Source organism: Aythya fuligula, chromosome 3 (genome assembly GCF_009819795.1).
Source record: "Aythya fuligula isolate bAytFul2 chromosome 3, bAytFul2.pri, whole genome shotgun sequence".
NCBI lineage: Eukaryota > Metazoa > Chordata > Aves > Anseriformes > Anatidae > Aythya > Aythya fuligula.
In genome coordinates this window covers 78,162,631-78,184,667 of record NC_045561.1, presented here as the reverse complement: position 1 = coordinate 78,184,667, position 22,037 = coordinate 78,162,631, and the positions used below count along the sequence as shown (strand labels likewise).

At 39.5% G+C, this 22,037-nt stretch overlaps 1 protein-coding gene across 4 annotated transcripts in view; it reads right to left on the bottom strand.

Moving 5' to 3' along the window:
• Positions 1-2,583: 2,583 nt before the first annotated feature.
• Positions 2,584-22,037, bottom strand: part of TPD52L1 (TPD52 like 1) — a 55,324-nt gene continuing 35,870 nt past the window's right edge. For 3 of the 4 annotated variants that reach the window (XM_032184757.1, XM_032184760.1, XM_032184758.1), the window contains exons 4-8: positions 19,749-19,850; positions 13,367-13,381; positions 10,647-10,685; positions 8,576-8,636; positions 2,584-4,397 (exon numbers count right to left, since the gene is read on the bottom strand). In XM_032184757.1, the coding sequence (XP_032040648.1) occupies positions 4,266-4,397; positions 8,576-8,636; positions 10,647-10,685; positions 13,367-13,381; positions 19,749-19,850 (349 nt within the window). In that variant the 3' untranslated portion in view covers positions 2,584-4,265. The remainder of the gene's footprint in view (positions 4,398-8,575; positions 8,637-10,646; positions 10,686-13,366; positions 13,382-19,748; positions 19,851-22,037) is intronic. The other variant, XM_032184759.1, reaches the window with a different exon arrangement.

The following is a 22,037-nucleotide window of genomic DNA, read 5'->3' as shown; positions in this document are numbered from 1 at the left end:
CGTTCTGTGTGCTGTGTTTCCTCCAATAACATAATTCTGCCAGCAGATATTTTTTTTTTAAAATGTGTATTCACTGCTGAAAATCCTGAGACCACTTGGCTAGGAACAGGTTTTGTTGTTGTTTTAATAAGTTTTGATCAATGCAGCCTCACAAATAGGCTCCCTGCTGGCAAAATTCAGGTAAGTTCAAAATTTAGCTGATTGCAAACAAATCTTTTCATACAGCGCACTGACTGGGACAGGTAGTCTTGTTCTGTGGCTTCTAAGTATGTGTGGATTTAAGGACACTGCATCACAGAAGTTAATACCTGTTCACTGTGCTACTTGGAAGCAAGACCAGTTAGCACACTTCTCTGTAAGCTCTTGACAAAGTTAAAGATGAGATTTTCTTTGATGTGTACAATCCTTAAGTGATGATGGATAAAACCCTGGTAATCTCATGGTTACATTTTCTCAATGTATTTATTGTTCATACATTTTTTTTTTCTACTATGTGTTTTATCAGGGACTGGTGCTGAGGTGAGGTTTACATTAAACCAGTATGCCTAACTCCCACTCACCTCAAGCTGGTGACTTTACGGACGCTTGCAGAGGTAACTGATAATCAAAGAACAGTTGAGATTGGAAGGGGCCTTTGAGGATGCTGCTGTCTAGTGTAGATACCTCCACTTCAGAGTAAAGCTTGCCTTCCCTTGTTCACACGGTTGCACACCAGTACCAATTCTGCTGCAGGTGACAGTTATTAGCAGAAGCAACAACGCTCAAGTACAGTATGTTAAAGTAAAGCTGTAGTGGTGTTAAATGCCAAAGCAAGACCAGTGTATGTGTTATTATCTGTTGCACTGAGTATGCAGCTGGAGATTAGGGTGATGTACCAATTACCAGATAATGAAAGTTTGCCCCTGGAAAAATTATATGGTAGAGACCTGGAGTGAGCTTTTCTATATTCAGCCTCATGTCAGATGAGGCAGCATGAAAATAAATTGAATTGTAATCCCCTTTTAAGGCAGGTGATTTAGCTGAGCGCACATCTTCAGGCACCGTGACTCCAGGAGATGTCTCCTTGATGCAAACCTTTGGGCCTGACTGAAGCTCGCACTGCATTCTGCAGCTGGTGCCTGTGGCAGAGACACAGAGTGCTTCCCTGAGGGGCTGGGAGCTTTTGCCTCAAGCGACCTGCACAATTCACAAGAGCTGCAGAGTATCTTGGGCTAGATGAGGTGTGGGATGCCTGCTCTGCTCAGGGAACCTCACAGGGCAGCAGTTGTGCCCTGTGGAGTAACTGAAGGAACAATCTGCACTTTACTGAGCACTGAATAGTAGTTACTGGTAGCTGATCGTTGCACTGCGAGGAAGGTGGAGTGAGGCCTGTGGAGCTTTGTCCAGGTCCCACTGTTCTTCAGTATTTTTATCCCAGTGAGGTGCGTGCAATCAGTCTTTATTAGTTTGTATTGAATGCCAAGCATAAAAGCACTCCAGATGCAGTGGAGGACAGAATGAAGAGCAATCCTGACAAACCAGAAAAGTGGTCTTGAAAAGACGCTTGAGAACACACAGCAAGTGCTGCCCCAGCAGGAACAGTCGGTTCCTCCAACGCAGCCGGAGGCTTTCCTGGCTGGCAATACCCAGTGCTGCAGGGGATCTGGGGGACTGAGCTTGAGTCAGCAGCACACTGTTGTAAGAAAGGTAAATATTATCCTGGGAAACAGCCATAGTTTGAGTGTGTTGTGTGGGATTTTGTTTTTGCTTAAATACATCTAGCATGTACTCTATGTAACGCTACATTCCCATCTACTTGCTGCAGTCATATGTCAGCTTTTTGGGCATTGCATTTTAATAGAAATAGGAAATTAGTTGGAAAGAGGCTGGAGAAGAAAGTGCAATCAGGAAGCCTGAGCCATGATGACAGGGTGAAAGAAAGGCCAGTGGCTTCAGGCTTCCTAATACACTACTGAAGTGTATCGTTCACATGTAGGAAGAGCGTACTACAGCCTGGATGTGTGACCTGTGTGGAAATCTCCTTCTCTCGTATATTTCTTGTGACCCATTCCTATCAGGACAGAGTCTACTCAGGGTGGTAGCTGTTGTAATGACAGTAACATGTAAAACTAAAGACTTTCTGGGCAACCTACCTCAACTAGTTGATACAAGGTCTTTAAATTGTGCTCTTAATGAACGTAGCTAAAAAACAATTTACTGCTTTCCCAAAAATATATTATATATATACACACATGAACAAAAATGAGGCTAATTCCCTGTCCAGTCCATGTTCTTACCTTTTACCTTTACTGACCCTGCTCAAATGTTCAATGTTTTTAGATGTTCTCTGCTGCACATTTCACACTTACTGAACGCAGTTGAATCATTTTTCTCTTTTGAATCTCAAAGTTTTCAAAAGTTGGGCTGCAGATTTCCATGGGGAAATTCAGATCTGTATGGGAGTGAACAGATTTTAAAAACTGGAGGAATGGCAATTTATATTTTGCAATTTACCTTGATACTCTGCTGTGACAACAAGGCTTAGAAAAGAGATGTGCAATATTAATTGTGAATACATGGAATTAAAAAGAAAACATCACGGAGTAAAAGAGTAAGAGAAATTTATTTTTGCTAAGAATATCAATAATTTCATTTACACAAACTAAGTGACCATTAATATTTTTATTTATTTAAATAAAGTCATGTTTATGCACAAAACCACTGTAAAATAAGCTAGCAAACGCACAAGAAAACTACTAAAGACCTAATTAAATTTGCTTCCATGCTAAAAATAACACTAAAGAGGCATTTGAGATAGCTGTCCAAAGTTCTTAATGTTCTACTAGGCATAAGTTAAAGGACTTCTAACTTTGTGAAAACTGTAACAAAAGCCACACAGGAAAAAAATCACTTAAAGCCACATTTCCTCACAAGATTTTAAGCAGTCTGTAATGTCAAACTCACTAACACTGATTTGAAACTTTGGCTTATGCTCAAAACAAGCATCCATTTTGAAAGTAGCCAGACTGTTTTCCATTTTGTTTATACTTTTGATGAAGTTGTGCTCATCTCAGTCTGGCGAACTGAGTAATGCAACATGCAGACTGACAAGTGCTCATTAAGACAGCAAGACACTGTCACAAGTGTGCTGCTCTTTTCTTAAAAAGAAGTGCTAAAAGGAAGCAAGAAAACATGCTGAATCAAAGCTGAGAGATGACTGGCTCTCGGTGATTAAGTAGATGTAATGCAGTTGATAGAATTATGCCCGAGAATGAAGCAGGACAAAATTTGGTGCAAAAAGTGAAGCGCTTACTCCTTGTGTGCATTGTAAGATATTACAGTCAAGCTAGCAGCTCTGAAATGTGGACTGAAGGCATGGACTCTCTAACCTATGGCACATCTTTATTCAATTGTTGGGTTTGTATTTCACTTAAGGCTGTGTCTTGACTGAGGCTCATGCTGTTCAGTCGTAATTAATTTACCTTCCTTTCTTTTTAAGGGGAAGATAGGGAGGGAAAATTATAGAGGTTGCCCCCACTCCACTTCCCTTTGTAATTAGCTTACACCATTAAGTCTTATCAAACCACAGAGAGCAAGCAACAGAACATATTTTTAAATAGAAGCTTTTCCAGCTACAACGTTCAGCTTACATCAGCAGCTGTGATCAGCTTGATTTCTGTATGAATAACCAGGTGTGCCTTCCTGTCCTTAGCTCCACTGAGTAGCGGATGGAGAAGGGCAACGCCAGACTGTCCTTCACTATCAGTGAAGGACAAAGAACTTTTTTTTGGGTGACAATAAGTGATTTTAATTCCATTAGGAAACAGATCATGTACAGACACTCCTGATCAAAGGGCACCTGGTATGGCTGGTAGACAGCTGGTCTACGGCCTACTGCTGGCAGCAATCTTTGCACAGCTCTAGGTCCATCTGTCTGATGTGGCACTGAGAGGGGCGTTAGAAACCAGCAGGTAGAAAATAGTATACCTAACTAAGTAAGAGAGACCGAGCAATTTTTGGAAGGATATTAAAATGAAAATTATTTTGGTCACATTATAGATTTTAGAGCGTTATGAGTCAATTACTTATGTATGGTTCCTATGGCGTACAAAATACCCGATGATAAAATGGCATATCCAAAATACAAATAGAGAGAAGAAACGCTTCTCTGGCGCTAGCCTAAGGAGGCAATTTTCCAAAACTGACAAAACCTCATTGCACAAGTCAGGCAGTGAGAGAGGCCTAGAAGCCATGGTCCAGGCAAGTCTCTGAGCAAGGCCATCAGCCTAGCACTGGAGCTCTTCTTCGCTCTCAGGAAGCCGGGTGCCAGCGAGAGAGCTCTGGGCACTGGCGTGGGCTGTAGAGCTGAGAACTTCTTCAAAACTGCCCCCAGTGTGGCTTGTCCCACCAACCTTGGTCTGAAACAAGGCAAAGAAAGAACAGTGAGTTCCTCTGCTTGTGCTGTAGCAAGTCCCATTTGCATTTCACCCCATGACTACGGAGGGCTGGGAAATGTTTAAAGCAGGCAAAAAACATGGGTGGTGGTGTTTTGTTGTTGCTTTTTTTTTTTTGTCAGTCAAATAAAGCAACCCCTTTCCTCCACCAGCTTTTAAACTTCTCAGCTGCAATTGTCAAATCTGTCTAGAATTACCATAAACCTAAAGGAACTTTTCCCATAAGTAGATTTGAATTAGGATCCTGTATCATGCCAGTGACCTTAGTGTGGTTCTTTATGAGTGCCTCACACTTGCTTTTCTGTTTTTCCAGTTCTGCACAGGCTGAATAAGGGATGGGTATTAAAATGAACTGGTATATATACAGCATTTTCCTGAGAGAAAAAAAATAAATTACATTAATGGGTGTGACTGTGCTCACAAGTCATCTACTTTCAAAATGCTAAAGTTTGCTGAATTGGTGAATATAAGAAGTAAAATAAAAAAAATAATAATTAAAAATATGGCTGAAAGTCTGAAATATAGTTTTCCTAAACCAGAAAAAAAACTTTACCTAAATATTTGGAAACGATAAAGACTATAAGAGGAGACAAAGCAGGTTTGACCGGGTTGTCTTGGTAAGAGAGCATTCTTTTGTGGTTTTGTCTTGCTGACAAGCCTGATCTAAGTTGATTCATGCCTGAAAATAGGACAGAACTTTTCACTCCATCCTGCAACTGCAGCAGGATTTAAAGAAAAGATGGCATTTTTCCAGCTTGCCAGCCACCGAATGCTTAGGAAGATTATTTTAATTAAATGAACACTGTGGACTAAGTTTCCAAAGGGTTAATCCCATGTAATCCTTTGTTTCATCAGCTAGCACAGGAGCTTGCCTGGTTTGAAATTTCAATAACGTAGTAGAATGCGCAATGATTTCTTCTCACAGTTTGAGTCACAATTATTAAAAGGTCCTGTCTCAAGAGGTAAGTCTGTATCCATTCTGCGAGTCAGCACAGCCCACTAGAAGGTATCAGTTTATTCTTTGTTTTTTTTTTTCAAGTAACAGAATAATATATATAGATATATAGATATATAGATAAATGCTGGCAGGCCCAGAACTTGCAATGAATATGCAGCCACTGCCTAGTAAAGCTGTTAAGTTTTCATAGCAGAGCTCATGACTGTTTCCTGATTAAAATTCTCCACAAAAATAACGTTGATTCAAACTGATCATAGTGAGCGTGAAGGTACAGACTATTCCTGCACTATTTCAAATGATTCCAATAAGGTGCATCTAAATTTGGGTACCTAAAAACTATTAATGAGGTTTCATTTTCTGTTTACATTTCTGCCTGCTCTTCCATGAGAAAACAAGAATGATGCAAGTCACTTACTGAATGCCTCTGGCCAACACCCCAGTATTTACAACAAACATGTAGTTCTTCAGAATTCTGATTTTCAGAAAAGTTTAAGAGTCAGGCATCCAGTTCCTGTTGATTTCCACAGGAAGGTGAACGAATTCACTCTCCTAAGAAAGCTGCAACCCAAAATCCAACCCAAATCCACTCTCAAAAGCAAATGAAATCAAATTTGAAGTTTAACTTCTAAATGAATGAAATGTGAAAGGCAGTTTTCACTAACAACAGAACACTATAGGACCCTGAAGATCTGACAAATAAATAAATAAATATAATGCTGAGGCTAGTCTCTTTTGCCAGAAGCCTCTTTAGAATATTCTCCCCCTTTTCAGATCACAGGAGGACCCTAGAATTGAAAAGACAGTCCTTTTCCCTCATAGGACTTCCTCAAGTCCTCAGAAGAGAAATAAAAAGGATGAACAGTTCTGAGGCATTCCAAGTTGCCCACTGCCTGTGTTGGTCACAACCTAGGTCTATGACTCCATTCCCCTTCCTCCATTTGCCCAAAGAAATGAAAGAAAGAGAAGAGAGACAAAAAAATATTTGAGAAAATGTCAGTGGGTTTGCCAATAAAGCTGGACAATGAAATGAAAGTTACATGGTATGCAGAAGCTGACTTCAGACTCAAGACTTCTTGTTTTGCCTTGCTTAACTAAAGATTCTGTGAAGGGGGATCTAAGGGCACCCCGAGCACCTGGCAGGACCAGAGCTGGCATGACAAGGAATTCCTCTAGAAGAATGCCTTGGCTCAATCAGCAAAATACGATCAGGCTCCTAAAGTTGATCACTGTGAGAAGAAATGGTCTTCAGAGCCAAGCAGTTAGAATCAGATTTTCCTCTTTCTAAGTGACACATGGAAACAGACACCCCACCCCACCCCTGACGCAGAAACAGCATCACTCACAATTCTTCTTTAGCCCTCAATGCGAGGTGAAAAGGCTTTGGGCTGCCTTCTCACAGGTTAGCCATAACTGTAAGAAGAGTGGATTTGTGGAGACTGGAGGAGTCCAAGAGCAAGCTTGGGAGCTGAATGTACTGACAGCACTAAAAGCCCTGAGAGTAGGTTTAGTGACTGAATGACTAAAAGAAAGTGCTGCACTTCTTCAACATGGTTTCTTCTAACTGACAAGTGGTGGAAAAAAAAAATAATCCACTTCAGACCTCAGGCATTCCAGTGAGCTGCATCCCTTATCTAAATGGGCATAAGTAGAGCGAACACAAAATCATAAGCAAGTGATAACACCGAGCTGCAACAGGCAGAAATTTGGATCTTTCAAGCTGCAGCACCCTGCTGCATGAATAGCTTTTCTTACAAGGAGATCGAGCATAAAAAGCATTTTCAGCTAAGTTTGAAAGAATGAGCAGGAATGTATGTAAAGGTACTGAGCTGAGTCCCTAAAGGTCAGAGTTTTGTTCTAGCTCTGCCACTAGACTTCCTTGGGATGCTGACTCCCACCTTGGAATGATATTTCCGTCTCTGACAGGGTGCAATGGAGATGCCATGACCCTACATTATCATGACTTAAAGCTGCCAAAGCAGACTATCTCCTAATAAAAGTGAACATGAAAAAGCTGAATATGATAGTGCAGCTCAGCACTCTTTGATGCGCATGCTGATTTAGGAACATGAAAATAAATTAAGTTCTCTACTGCTCTGTATTTTCCTCAGATACTGACTGGAAAATATTACCTGCTGTATGATTTCGCAGAGGTTTGGAAAGATAGACCTTGACCATGCACCTGCTGCTTCAGTTCTAGTGGTAATTTGCATTTTATGTAACAAGGAATGCCCCTTCCCCAGTGGATGGCCATCTTCTTGACACTTTAATATTTTACAAACTGCAATGCCCACTGACATTAATCCAGTATTGTCAGTTCCCCATAAAATGAGGTGCTGCATTTGGCCCTTTATCACTAACAGACTGTACATAAGATGTTAGAATCTTTCTATAGCAGTAAAATGCCATTTCATGGGCACACTTACCAGATGAATAAGAACCATCATTTTTTTTCCCACTTTTGATGCAAATTTGCCATTCTCTTTCCTGCATTAACAGGTGTTATTAGTGATGCCTGACAACTTTCTCATCAGATGTTTCTGTCCCACAGCAAATACGTTAATACAGTTTTGAAATTTTAAATACAGACAAAATATTGATATTAGAGAGAGAATGGACACCTGCATTAAGGAAAGACTACTTCAGTGCTGAGAGCATAGGTGGTGTGATAAAACAGAGTTACATGACAGCTCCCATCAGCTGAGTCAGGGGCACTCAGTGAGTACATCTCTAGTGCTGCAAGGAGAGTAGCTCCAGCCAGGACCTAATTTCAGTCTGTAGACAAACAGTTGTGTCTGCCTAGCATGGCACAGTACAAAGCTCATGAGACCACACTGTTTGCAAAACTGGACTTTGTGTCTCCACATGGCTCTGCCTCATACAGCATAATGAACTGTGGTTACACCCAAGATGTCTCTGTTTTCCACTTTAGTATGGGCATATTTTTGGCATTTTTGAGACCACTTGTTTACTTTGGCAGACAACAGAAGTAGTTTCACAGCAATAAAGCAGAGAAAGATGATTTTTCTGATTTGTCTTCACTTTCTAATAATGCTTCTGAAGTTGCATTAAATTTGCATGAAATTCTTGATTCAACAGCAAATTCAACCACATTTCTGTACAAATGACAGGGACAATGAAGCCATCACACTTCAAGCATAGCCATATAACAGTCTTTAACCATTACCTTAAGGCTTGTGACAGTGGTCTCAACCTTCTCTTCGAATGACTTGAAAGTTGGAGAATTCCTAAGAGAAGAAGAAAGTTGAAGCAAGTCAGTTGCAAACTTAAGGAGGTAATGTCACAATTTCATCAATTTTCACCAAGCAACAATGGACTAAATGAAGAATGGCTGGCAGCACAGGTCTGTAGACTGATAGGTTATAAACAATTGCAAAAGCAAAACCTGCCTTGTAATTGAGACCAAGCAGTGACTGCCCTTCCTATCCTCTGATAAATTTATTATGTTCTCAGAAGGAAGAACCAGTGAACAGCGGCCTAAATCCTACATTTCTATAGTTTTATCCACTTGTGGTTTTGCCATAGTGCAATTAACAATTTTTTTCATTTGATGAGTAAGTTTATAATTAATATGATTAAAAAGACAGTTGTTCAAACTTTAACATTGCAGAGGCTATGATGAAGGAGATTAAAACTACATAGGAAGTGGGTCCCAAATGCCTTTGAGGAATCTTGCCTGTGCCTATGATTTTGTGACCTAGGTCTAACCTGTTGTTTTCAAAGATCTTAGGGAGACTGTGTTCCTAGTGTGTCTGTCTAACAAAGCTAAGCATTGCTTAGCTTTCACTTCCCATAGAAAAGAACACAGCTCTGGTTGTGGGAGAACTGTGAGCTGAACATATCTTAAAAAGAGCAACAGCTGTGATTTTCCTTCTTAAAGCATGTGGCATACCTGGTTTGCTAGCTTGCTTTACAACCTCATTCTTTTCTCCATGACTTGAAACATAGCTTCTCTCTAATTTTAAATGCATGCAACCGTTTTTGCATTTCTTCCTGCAGACAGAACACACTGACCACAACTATTATCTATCTCTTAATATTATGAACATAACATATATACTGTCCTAATGTTCTCAATTACAGTGCGCTTTGTGCTTCATGATTAGTGAATAGTCTGCACCTCAGAAACTGCTGTCCTGCAGGCTTCCTCTTATACTTTCTTCACCACACAACACAAAACGATGCCAGGAACTACCTTTCCCTGTCAGGTGCCCATCCATACACTTTTGCCATCCACGGGGAATGGCAAACATACGCAGCAGCCTGTGGTTTACTCTGCAAAATGATGAAGCCAATGGCTGCTAAAACTTGCATGTTCCTGTTTACATGCACTGGGAACTTACCAAGAGCATGACAGTGACCTCTATTTCTGCAAGCACGTTTACATCATATCCCTCATCAGATTAGAGTTAAATTGGCTCTAATTTAAGGACAGGGCAAGCAGAAGCCAGTTGGAAAAATAATGCCTATTTACTCTTGGTTTCTGTTAAAGGGTCAAAGGGTCTCTGTTGAAGGGTCAAAAGGACCCTTTGAGAAATTGTTTTATGATTTCTGTTTGACCCATGGGTCACTCTGGTGAGTGTTTGCCTTAAACTATTCACCTGCTGAAGTTGAATGAATTGGCATCCATTGCGTGGTTAAGAGGTTTGTTTGCCCCATACGCTTGGCAGGGAGCCGAAATACTAATATATTTAGAGACTGGGAGGGTAAAAAGGAAGCTGGATCCTAATTTTATTGAAAACAGTAAGAGCTTTACTTGAAGAGACATTGATATTTGGCGACAGTCAAGTAAAGCATGATTATAGCCATTAAAATATGAAAGCACTCATAAAATCCCTGCATAGGAGCATGATCCAAAGCTGCTGGAGTGGAAAACATTGCTGACATTAATGGGCTTTGGATGATGTTCTAGAGACAGCAAAACAACTGAATTTCAGGTGCAGTAATACAAATCTGATAACACTCAACTACCCAAATACATCTCAGAAGTGCTCCATTTATCATTTATTCAAAAAGATCAAATAAGAGGTTAAGCAGTTAATACAATTAAAAAGGAAAAAAAAAAAAAAAAAGAAAGCCACAGATGGCCAGTCCTACAGACCTTATCTATGTGAATAACCTTAATTGACTGAAGTCATCTGACTAAAAAACTGCATGACTAGGATCAAGGTATGCAATTCCCCCTCATTACAATGCTGAACATCAACATAGCAAGTACAATATGGGTAGCGTATTACCTCATTGCAGGCATGCTTATGGAATGGCGAATAGAGTAACTGTGGGATGAAAGCAAAAGATAAGGAAAAAAAGTTGTAAAATCCAGTTTGCAAAACGATCACAACATACTGTTTTTATTATTTGAATATATCTATTTTTAAAGTTCACATAAAAGTACTGGTACTCCACTCTCGAGGGCAACAGCTTGTCAAACTTACCTGTGAATTCCAGCTCACATTCAGCACTGAAGATCTTGCCACCACACTCTCATGTCAACTAAACTGCAGTTGCATAGGGCTCAAAGAACAATGAAGTTCCCGGCAATGTCCATTTAAAGGACACAGAACCAACCCCGCCATCTAACACAGACGTTCATGATATGACAGAGGAACGGAAAGCTACCTTCATGTTCCTCGGTCACAGACAATAAGCTTTGTGCTTGGTGAATGCAGCACGCCTCAGGTCTATGAACCTGATCAGAGCTGGCTGGAAGCAGTAGGTAGGCAGGCAGCTGCCTGCCTCTGTTGCATGTACAATGCATATAAATGGACTGCACTAGCCACCAGTTTGTATAGCCTAACACAAGAGGTTTCTTCAACAGAAAAGAAAGCCACTCAGCTGTAGAAGTTTCCTATCTCTTCTGGGATCACCAAGCATAGAAAGCACTGTTCTCCAAAGCTCTCGTCCACCTTTCCTTGCCACACTCTCTTCTTCCCTCCTCAGGCTTCCCAGCAGTGTGTGTATCAGGATGTTGGAAGGCAGATGATGGAGTCTCTACAACAACATTCAAAAAATCTCCTTATCCTCTTCTGCACCTCTACCCCTGCAGCTGGCTTCTCATCCTAACCTCTTGACTTAACTAGCCACATTCTTCTACCTGAGCCACCAAAGTCAAATCCGCTGTCCTAATTTCACTACTGCTGGGAAGTCTGTTCTGAATAATCTTTATCTGAAGTACAAGAACTCTCCATAACTACATTTACAACTGAACATTATGAGTAAGTTGCACCCTACAAGAGTACAAGAGTGCTGTTTCCAAAATTTACGTGTGGCTACTTTCAGTGTTGAGTGACAGCCGCAGCTTGGTCTGATTGGAGCTGTTGCTGTCCCTTAAGAGCATTAAGGGACAGCAACATTTGGCTGCAATTAAGCAATGCATGATCATAACATTAAAAAATGGAGAGCTCTCATATAAACAGCACGTGCTTGTTCTAAATTATACAAATTCAGAGAGGCACTGTGTTGATAAATACACAACAACTTTTTTTTTTTCCAGATTCAAGGTGGGGGGAGCTATTTGGCAAGAAGGTGGGGCAGTGAGATGTATACAAACCATTTTTTGTTGTGTGCATTTCAAGCTTTTGCTAAACTCAGATGGACAGAAACTGACACCAGATAACACAAAGTTTTCACGTTCAATTTTTCACATCACATTTAAGACTTATGAAAGACTAGCCCAAACATTTCATGAGTGCAGATCTTTAACAATTCTAGTTAATTGAAACAAGCATGCTTGTCATGTTAGTCTGGTAACACATGATGAACAGGCAGAAAATAAGAGTTTGGAAGTATTTCAGCATAGACTGCTCCTCTTCTAGCAGCAAAACATTTCAAATACGAAGCTCTGAATAAGATTACATTGTGCCAAATTAAATTTGCACAGCTGAGAGATGGCATGTGACAGACGATCTGAATACTAAGTGAATATTTTACTAAGTTCATCTTTTAATTTCCTTAAAAAGGTGAGGATGCAAGTTGTAAGAACAGTGACAATACATACAATGTTTTAATGGAAACTTATAATACTAAGCTTTTTTAAAGACATCCCTGTCTGTGATGGTGAAAGATTTCAGAGGCTCAGTGCAGCTGCAGAGGACAGAGATCTTTCATGACAAAAACTGCCAGATACTACATTTTGGCTTCATGTCAGAGTGAGATAGTAAGGTCAATCTATATACCACATTTTGAAGTTTTCTCAGTGAAGTAAAAGCCCTCATTAGGATGACACTTAGCTGAAGAGCGAAGTTTTTCTCAAACTGCCCCATGCACTGGCAGTACTACCAGGCCAGATGGACTGCAGGGACTGAGGGCTGTTCAGCCTCTCTGCTGGGTGTACTGACGTAAAGCCAAACTGCGTATAGAATCTCTCAGCATCCATAATTCATCATATGGTGAACTGCTTTACAGCATCGGTATAGTCAAGCTCCAAAAAATACAAATACCTTCTTTTTTTAATTAGGTTAAGAATCAGTCTTACCACTGGAAATTTCCCCAGGGGTAAAGACTTTTAAGCAGTCAGCATGTAGGCTTCATGACTAATATAATTTTGCTTTATTGATGAGGTGGTAATTTTTTCTTTTAAATGAATTTTTATAAAACTGTGCTGGCTGAATAGAAGTTTTGTGGTGTGCAGAGTTCCAACCTTTGACAGAAAATGACGGTTAGGAGTACGGTATTACATATAAGCAGGTTTCCCCAAGAGCATCTTTTGAACGCATTCATTATTTGAATTTGAGACTAATCTACTCAAGAGCAAGGCAAACATACTCTAGCCACTTTGCCCAGTCCTTTCCTCATTGTACTCACCATGCTGTAAAAATGAGGCATTACACTTAGTAGTGTACCAAATGCTTTTATCATACATAACTAAGTTGAAAGGAGAGAGTTTACTGTGTTACATTTCATAAAACACATCCTGTTAAATACAGAGGCAGTTTTTGAGGACAATAATGTGTCTTACCTAATTGAATGCGATCTTTGGTGGATGCACAAGAAAAGAAAAGCAAGAGTTAGAAGTATTATGAAAATGCAACAAAAATTTACATATGTATCTGTAGTATGCCAAACTGCCCAAGGAAAAAAAAGAAAATCATTTGCATTCAAATCTTGTTGCTGGAAATCACACTAGGCCGTAGATCAGTTCAGATTCCTTCAAGGCAAGATTTTTCACACACTCCTTCACTACACACAGTTGTATACTCTCTGCTCAGCAATGAATGGAAGTTCTGTCTGCTAAACCATGTATCCTCTTCATTAGATCAGATTTAATCAACGTTAGCCAGTTTCCCTCCCAAAGTCCTACCTTACCCTCATTAAGGAGGAAGTACAGGCTAACTGGAAATTTACATGTACATCAGTGAATGTTTTCCTCACTCCTCCCTCTACATTTTTTAATCATCTGAGTTGAGATAGATATGGCAAAAAATAAAAAGCTTTTTAATTCCTAAAATTGCATTTTCTAAAATCTTCCTTGTTTAAATTAATACTTGAAACACTCTGACACTGTTTTCCAGCTCACAAAAAAACTTAATGAAGGTAGCAGCACTGGGACAGTCACACTGATATGCAATATTTAAAGGATGTCACTAAGGTGCCGAAGTCACAAAATGAGGCAGACAGCCTCTCCTTCATCAGTGTATTATTGATGTAGCCTTAATTAATGCCCACTTCAAGGCAACACCTGCCTCACGCAGTGAGCCAGATAGGTGGCACACGCTTAATGAACATCTCTCCAATAGTTATTCCTCACATCCTTTTCCAGTGTGTGGTGTGATGCATTATTTACTGCACACTACTCACACTGTGCTCTGAAGAAAAGCAAGGATTTATTCACGGTTATTTACAGGGCTCATCACCATGTATACATGCACTTCTCATACACATATGGATTTAACTCCACAACACGTTTCTGCTTTGAGCAGCTTCAGCAGTATTGTTACCAGTCATAACCTCCTTCTACTACCTGCTGCCTCCCAGTACCAGCCACCCCCTGCTCCATGCTAACACAGATATCTGCACAGCCAGGTGATAAGGGAATCTGTATTACTGCAGAGCTCTAAAAATCAGCTTGACTGGAGGGGCAAGTGACAGTAAAAATGAGAGAAAACAGCTGTTTCACCTGTCACCAAAAGAAATGCTTATGAAATTATATTTTCAAATAAGATAATATCAACATCTCCTTTAGAGGGGATATTAAGAGACACTGAGGTTTAAGGATGATAGCTTGGTGTACGACAGCTACATTATTTCAGGGAATTTAGCTCTCAGTGACTTCAGCAACGGTTCTTGAGTGTCCAGAACACCCCTAGGTGATGGAAATGCACAAAGAGAATGCACAGCAAGCATCCGCTCCTACAGCACTAACAGGTTAATGATTCCTGAGCCATCTCCAACAGATATTGGCCTAACCTGCTTCTAAAAACATCCAATGAGAGAGAGTTCCCAGCCTTCAGAAGTAACCTGTGCCACCGTCCAGTTTCATAGCTGAATGCTTTCCTGAACTTGCACATAAAATTTACTACATTACTACATTCTCCCTCTTCGTTCTTTATTCAGTCCCATTTTTCTATGTTCACATACTGTCACTGGCTGTATTTTCTGAAGCTCTGAGTATCACTGTGATATTTCTCCACATTTCTTCCAGATCATGTGCATACCCTGAACTGCCCTGAACACTACAGTTGAGACCTTATCTCAACTGAGCAGAGCAAAGCAGTCCTCCCCCAGATCTTATAGGCAACACTACTGTGGAAGTTGGAATTAAGTTTGTAGTAGCAGAAGTAGCATGACAACATTGAATTGTGCTACATTTGTGAGCCACTAGCCTAGCACCTACTAGGCCCATATCTGCAGAGCTACCGCCCAGCTGGCTGGTCTGTACATCTCCATGTTTGATTTTTTTGCCCTCTGTCAATACAGCACCTTACTTTCCTTCATCAGTTTTTATTTCAGCATTTCATTTTGAATTCTACTCCCGCTGTCTGAAGTTGCCTGCATTCCCTCCCACTGCAGTCATCTTGGGGTTAAGTACATACACGATGCCATCACCTAAACTAGGTAGTAAAGTGATGAAGAGCAACGGACTCATGTCAGATGCCTGCAAAATCCTGTATTATGATGAGACCTATTCCCTGAATGTAATTTTCCGTTCCCTATGCCCTCTTCCTGCTAAAACAGTAACACTATCCTGTGCCTCCACTCCATCCTCTACTACAGGTGGTGCCAGTTCAAAATAATCTTCTTGACAAACCCTTTTTTGTGTATGTCATTGTGTTATCTTCTAGATGCTTAGAAGGCAACAGGTTAATGCTTTCCTCCAGTATCTGGTTTACATTTCCCAGAACTTCCCTTGTCCCTTTCCTGAGGGATGAACTTTGCTTTCCTCCACCCCTCTGGGACCTCCTGTGCTTTCCCTGCTGGCTCCAGTCTCCTCTGAGAGGCACATTCATCTGCCTCATTCACACCACCAAGCTCTCCCTGCCTGCCCTCTGTCTCTTTCCACACATGCCTTTCAGCTCCTGGCAGAACTGAGGAATTATATTACCTTCACTCATTTTCAGAGTTTGCTTATCCCAGACAATGAATTTGAAAGAGGTCTGCGTGATCATGTAATTAAAGAGAATGTATGGGACAACTGAATGAAGGATGTATAAGCAGTATAGCTGCTGACATCCTAATTTGCATGCATACCTTTGTTAGCTTAATCTTTAAATGCATTTACTTGGATAGTAATGTAAGTGGTAGTGTACACATAGTAGTAATGTATGTGGTTTCCTTACTTTGTAGTTTCATTATTTATTTTTTCTTCTTTAAAACAAACAAAAAAAAAACACAGGAATTCTCCCACTTGGTATGACGACTTGTTTCTAGATAGGCCATAAGCAGATCTGAAACTCTTGGATCTGCACAGACAGCTGTGGAGCAGTCCATTAGTATTGCAGGGCAAGATCCCAAGTTCACCATTATGTAAAGGAGCTGGGGATAAAGACCCTCAGCCACATGTCGTATCTGCTCAATATGGCAAAAGACATGCTGAAATGTAATAACATGTTGAAATGTGTAACTTCTGCTTCTTAGAGATCTAGCTCCACATTACTACCCTGCGAGTGACCTGGGACTCCTCTCTTCTTGTTTGCCTTCCTTCTCCATGTCAGAAAACGTTGAGATGATAAGAGCTGGGAGTAGAAGGCAAGAAAAAAAAAAAAAATGGCATCAGGATGACTGTAAGCTCTTTCAAAACCATCACCACCCCAGCAGGGGTAAAGGCCAAAAACACCAGACCTCCCAACATATGGGGAATTATGATGATCATCTGGATTTCAGAAAGCAGTTTCAAGTATCCATTCTGAACAGAAGCAGAACAGGGATTTGCATCTGGATGCCACTGGTGAGCATCAGCCTTAATGTCTAAACAACAGAATTAAGCCAGAGTCTGATGTGTGTTTAAACCAGCATTTAGGGAAGGGACCATGATAATCCTTATGCATGAGATAAAAATATATGGATTAGCAACAAGGCAAACAATGAAACAAAGGACACATGCCTCCTTACAGCTTATTCCTCCAACCATGGCAAGGGCTGGAGTGGGAGAGGAGTAGAATTTAAACACAGCCATTTATGTGGTAACATTTACAGTGTGACCCGTCGCAGAACTGTTCCTGCTCCAAGATCTTACACCAGTTTCATTACTGGGGTAAACATACAAAGTATTACTCCAGATTTAGGGTTTTCAGCAGATGTAGAATGCCCAATTCATGCCATGCTTTATGTAACTAGGGGACACTGGCTACACCACCTGCTTCTTCATTGCCATGTGCCAAGAAAACTCTCCTACCCGAAAACAGCATGCTTCCACAAAAAATGGCAGTGCTAGTAAGTTTGTATCTTCCTGAAAAATGTTTGAAGATACTCATTTTGATCAAAGAAAGCTACTAGAAACAAGCTTCTCAATTAATTGAAACGTTTATGGACTTAGCTTCTACTTAGAGCCCTTGGCTAAAGGGTTAATGGGTTAAATACCACCCATCTGCTTTCCATGTGCGAATGAGAAGCGTGATCACCATCGGGACAGGGGCTGGCACTGATACATAGGTGAAAGAAAGCAGCCATTAATTAAGGGAAATATTAAAGGGAAGATGTCATTTATTACAGTGAAGACATTTCTGCCTTGGAAGAAATCTCACATGCTATGCAAAGCACGACTGATATGACCTGAGAAGTACTAAATTGTTAGTCATCCTTCCCTCCACCATCAAAAACTAGGTATTTGCACACCAACTCTTCAATCACTGCTGTAGGATCCAAAGCGATGAAGCAGTATGATGACCTGTTCACTGAGCACTGGCCTTGTTTTTCTTATATGAGGAAGTGTTAGAAAGAGCAGAAGAAACAACAGAATAGATGTATGCCACATGCTGCACAAATTTCTCATCATGAATTTCTCAAAAATACACAATACAACTGTAAAAGGGAAGGCGGTAAGAATAAGCAAAGGCATAAAAAAGAATCGTGAAAACAAATCATGCAGCTGGAATCTCAGCCTGGAAAGAGGGAACTGAACAACAGGATAAAATCTCAGGAAATAGCAAATGACATTGAAGGACAGCAGTAGGACTACATTCAGTATTTCTTATAATAGACGAGCCAGAAGGCATCAAAGGAAAAACCAAGTAGATCCAAAATAGGGAATGAATGATCGAATAAACACACCTCACACACCTCTTTATCACATAACTATCTGTTAAGCTGAAGGAAAATGAGGTGTTATGAATGTCAAAAGCTCATGCAAGTCAAATAAATAAATAGTAAATTTATGAAAAACAACCTGTCAAAGACTCTTAAATGAAAGCTTCCACCTCTGTTTCAGTGAATTTTCAACTTGGATTGCTGGATGCCAAACAAATGTACCAGGAAAATGTAATTGCATGCCATTTTACTCTTATAACCTTTCCTATGCATATACTATCAATATATATCTAGCTTCATTAAGTCAAAAAGTTCTTAGCTTATGTTCATAAGCTGGTTGTAAGTCACTCACTAGATTTCTGTTTTAAACTGTAATGTGGAAAAAGACACTGTAAAGCAGACCATACCATGATGAAGTTTTTCCTTTTTTCACCTGCACCTAGAAAAACAGCAATAATTCTGCAGAGGGTGTATTAACTGTATGTAAAAGGCAGATACAACTCTAAAGATTTCTGAAGATTCAAATTAAAAATGAGAGTGGTAAAAAATCCATTTGCATTAAAAAACAAGAAAGTATTTGAAATACTATGAAATGAATTCACACAGTGAAAATTACCAAAAAGTGAATATATACCATTATTGTTAATAAATGAGACCCTAATTCTGCAGCTCGGACAGTATATTGTAGTTATTCAAGTTCATTTATTTCATCACAAAAAATAAACTCCCTGAAACACCTGAGAAGCAATTCTATAATGCTGCTATTAAGCTGAAAACATAAGTGGTGATTTGCTGAGTAAAATTTATTCATTTATGCTTCCATTTTGAGGAATTTTAAGTTGAACGCTTTTAAAGGTACACCAACATATACAGCCCAGCATTTAAGTTGTACTTAAATGGGAATTATTACCCTCAATTCCTGTGATTTTCATTTATTTATTTTTTTAATGCAACACAACCACAGAATAAAATTTGCCTCCTATTTTAGGAGGCCTGGACTACCAGAGTGAATGAAGCTCAAGCGCAATAGTCAAATACCTTTCAGATAAGTAAAACATTAAAAGTTGAAAACACCTAGAAACAAATATATGGAAAGTATGCAGATAGTGGGAAACAGATAAAATAAAAGAGAAAAAAATAAAGAAAAAGAAAAGACAAGGGAGTAAGAATTTGCTAACTAATAAAGCCTGCCTTCAGAATGTGGTACTACTTTTGTTTTATCTTTTGTACACTTGAAAGAGATGATATAAAATAGTTTGAAATGTTTTTTCTTTTTAAAATTATCTTTCCAGGAACAGCTCCAAGGCAAGCTTGTTTTCTTCAGATGATCTTTGTCTCCAGAATCCATGTATGAATAAAACTGGGTTAATAAAGATCTAACTGCAGTATTTGGTCCCATTTTATTGGTATATTTCCTTGAGCTTGCAAAGCTGTTCCAAAAAGATTTTTTATTTATTTAAAAATAGGACTCAATTAAAATTACATCTTCATTCATCATTTTCCCCTTTTTTGGTTCAAAACTATTAATGTTATAAAATACTTCAATTACCAACTATTTGAAAGCTTAGAACACTAATGTAGGTGGAAAAGAAAGGCTGAGGAGAAAAAACATAACAATTCTGTCAAAGAAAGAACAGAGAAGCAGCAGATCCTTGTACCTCATATCTCCGAACTTCTTGCTTATGGCAGTTCCTACATTGCTGATAGCTGCTGTTGCTTTATGTCCTGCATGGCTCAGGGTCTCATGTGTTTTCTTGTAACTAGAAACAAAAACGAAGAACAGAAATAATGGTAAGTTTAAAAAAGAGAGACTAGAATCCCCTGCAATTATTTTTCCTTATTTCTGCATCTTAAGGTCCCACCCATCAAAACTTTAAGAAAAACAGTAACCGTAACACAAATCAAATTACAAAGATGCCCACTTCTGCACAGCTTTGTAAGTGCAGTTTAATCCTAATGCGAGCAAAGCACTCTTCAGAACAATCCTTCACTGTCTGTCCCCCTTGAAGATAACATCTTCCAAGAGGGTAAGCGCAAACTGTTAAAAGCAGAATGGCATGATTTGTTGAATACTCGTTTGATACAATTTCTGTAAATTTACATCAAATAAGCATTCTGTCAGCAGACACTGACTTTCTGGCACAACCTGTGGTCTAAAGCACAGAAAGAATCAGCTAAGATACGTGCGCTTCCATGCATACATACAAATTAGATACATTTCAAAGATGCACTTCAAAATTATTTATTGGTATTTCAAATTAGACAACATCGATAAAAACTGTTTCCATATGCTACAACTCGACCTTTTTATTTTTAAAATATAAAGGAAGAAGGTTTTAGGAAAGAAAAAAAAGATGAAAACAATCTAGACAGTGAATGAATATTCTAAATAGCATCGATCACTGATCCCTTTTTGACGTTATTCATTTCATGTGTAGCATACACATTCAAACACAGAATCATCTTAATTTACTGATTTGGACTATATGCTCTGATCACACAGATCCTTCAGTATAGTTAAGTTATGTTCTCAGAGTAATCAATAAGCTTTTCTGTACAGATGCTTTTTTTTTTTTTGCTCAATAAACTAACTCTGAACATGTCAGAGACCTCCTTCCAAGGAAATCATCTGGCACTGGGAGCAGTGACGCAGACAAGTTCATAATTAGAAGTACTGGCCTAGTAAGAGAAGGAGAGCATATTACAATCAGCCTTGTATCCTGTGGTGCGCCTTGGCAGACAAGGACTGCAGAAACGATCATGAAAAATTCAGAAGTACAACTCCTTTGGTCCTATTTCTCCTTTGAACAAGTTCTGTAAGATTGCAAATGTGTACCAAAATACACCAGAGATTAATACAAAAATCCCAGTGCCTAATTCTTGTAACAGTAACAGAGTATTTTCTTCTAACTTTTAGATATATGAATGCAATATAACTTGGTAGAGATAAGAGGAGAAATAAGAAAAGATTAACATTTGCAATTGGGCACATCAGATTTTATGTCAGGTCCTTTTAGCCCTGGTAGTACCTACAGCTGGAAGTCTGCCGATGAGGCCTCTGCTGTACAAACCATGGGCTAGAAGCAGATGCCAGGTAATGCCTTACTCTCTCAGACAGAATTCTATGAACAATTTTTTTCCTCAGCACAAATACATTGATTTTATGATCCTAACCCCCAAAATACCTTGAAGACTGCCTAACAAGTTCTAAAACTGCCAAGCAAAATGTGTCAGTCTGTGAGGGTGTTCTTCTCTGTCTCCACTGACTAGGATGGCAGTTTAAAGGAGGCAGCTGAGGGTACCAGATCTCCAGAAACCTGGAGTTGGTTGGATGACTTGAATTAATCTCAACCACTAATGCTAAATGGCAAGAAAGGCTAAAACACTGCAAAAGTAACAGAGGGAGCACAAAGTGTAATTAGAAAGGAAGGAGCGCTGGTTATGCCCATTTTCTGTCTTTTTCAACTGCAGAGCACAGACAAGACCTAAGAGATGTTTTTTACTGGGTGTCTTTTCTCCTCTGCCCTGCCATTTATCACAGGACAAAGCAAGGTTGCAATGCTCTTATTTCACTGAGGCCTCATTCTCTAGCTTGACTAGTTAAATCTCTGTCCTTTTTCTTGCTGTCATTGGACACACTCTCATCTCAGAGAGTGCAATGAGACCCTAAAATAGATGTTGATGATACCTCACTCGAACTACAAACATGAGTGTTGCCTATGAGAATAATAATAATAAAAAAAAACCAACAAAAACAAACAAAAAAACCTTTCCATTACCTGTTAGCTTATACATGCATATGGGCATTTGTTAAAATGCCCACGTTATTGCTTACACGTCTTTAGACATCTTCCTAAAGAAGAATTTTCCAAGTCTATTCAGCACAATTCTGTTGATGACAAAAATGAAGGCCAAAATTTGACTTCCAGGTCTGAAAGGTCCTTGGT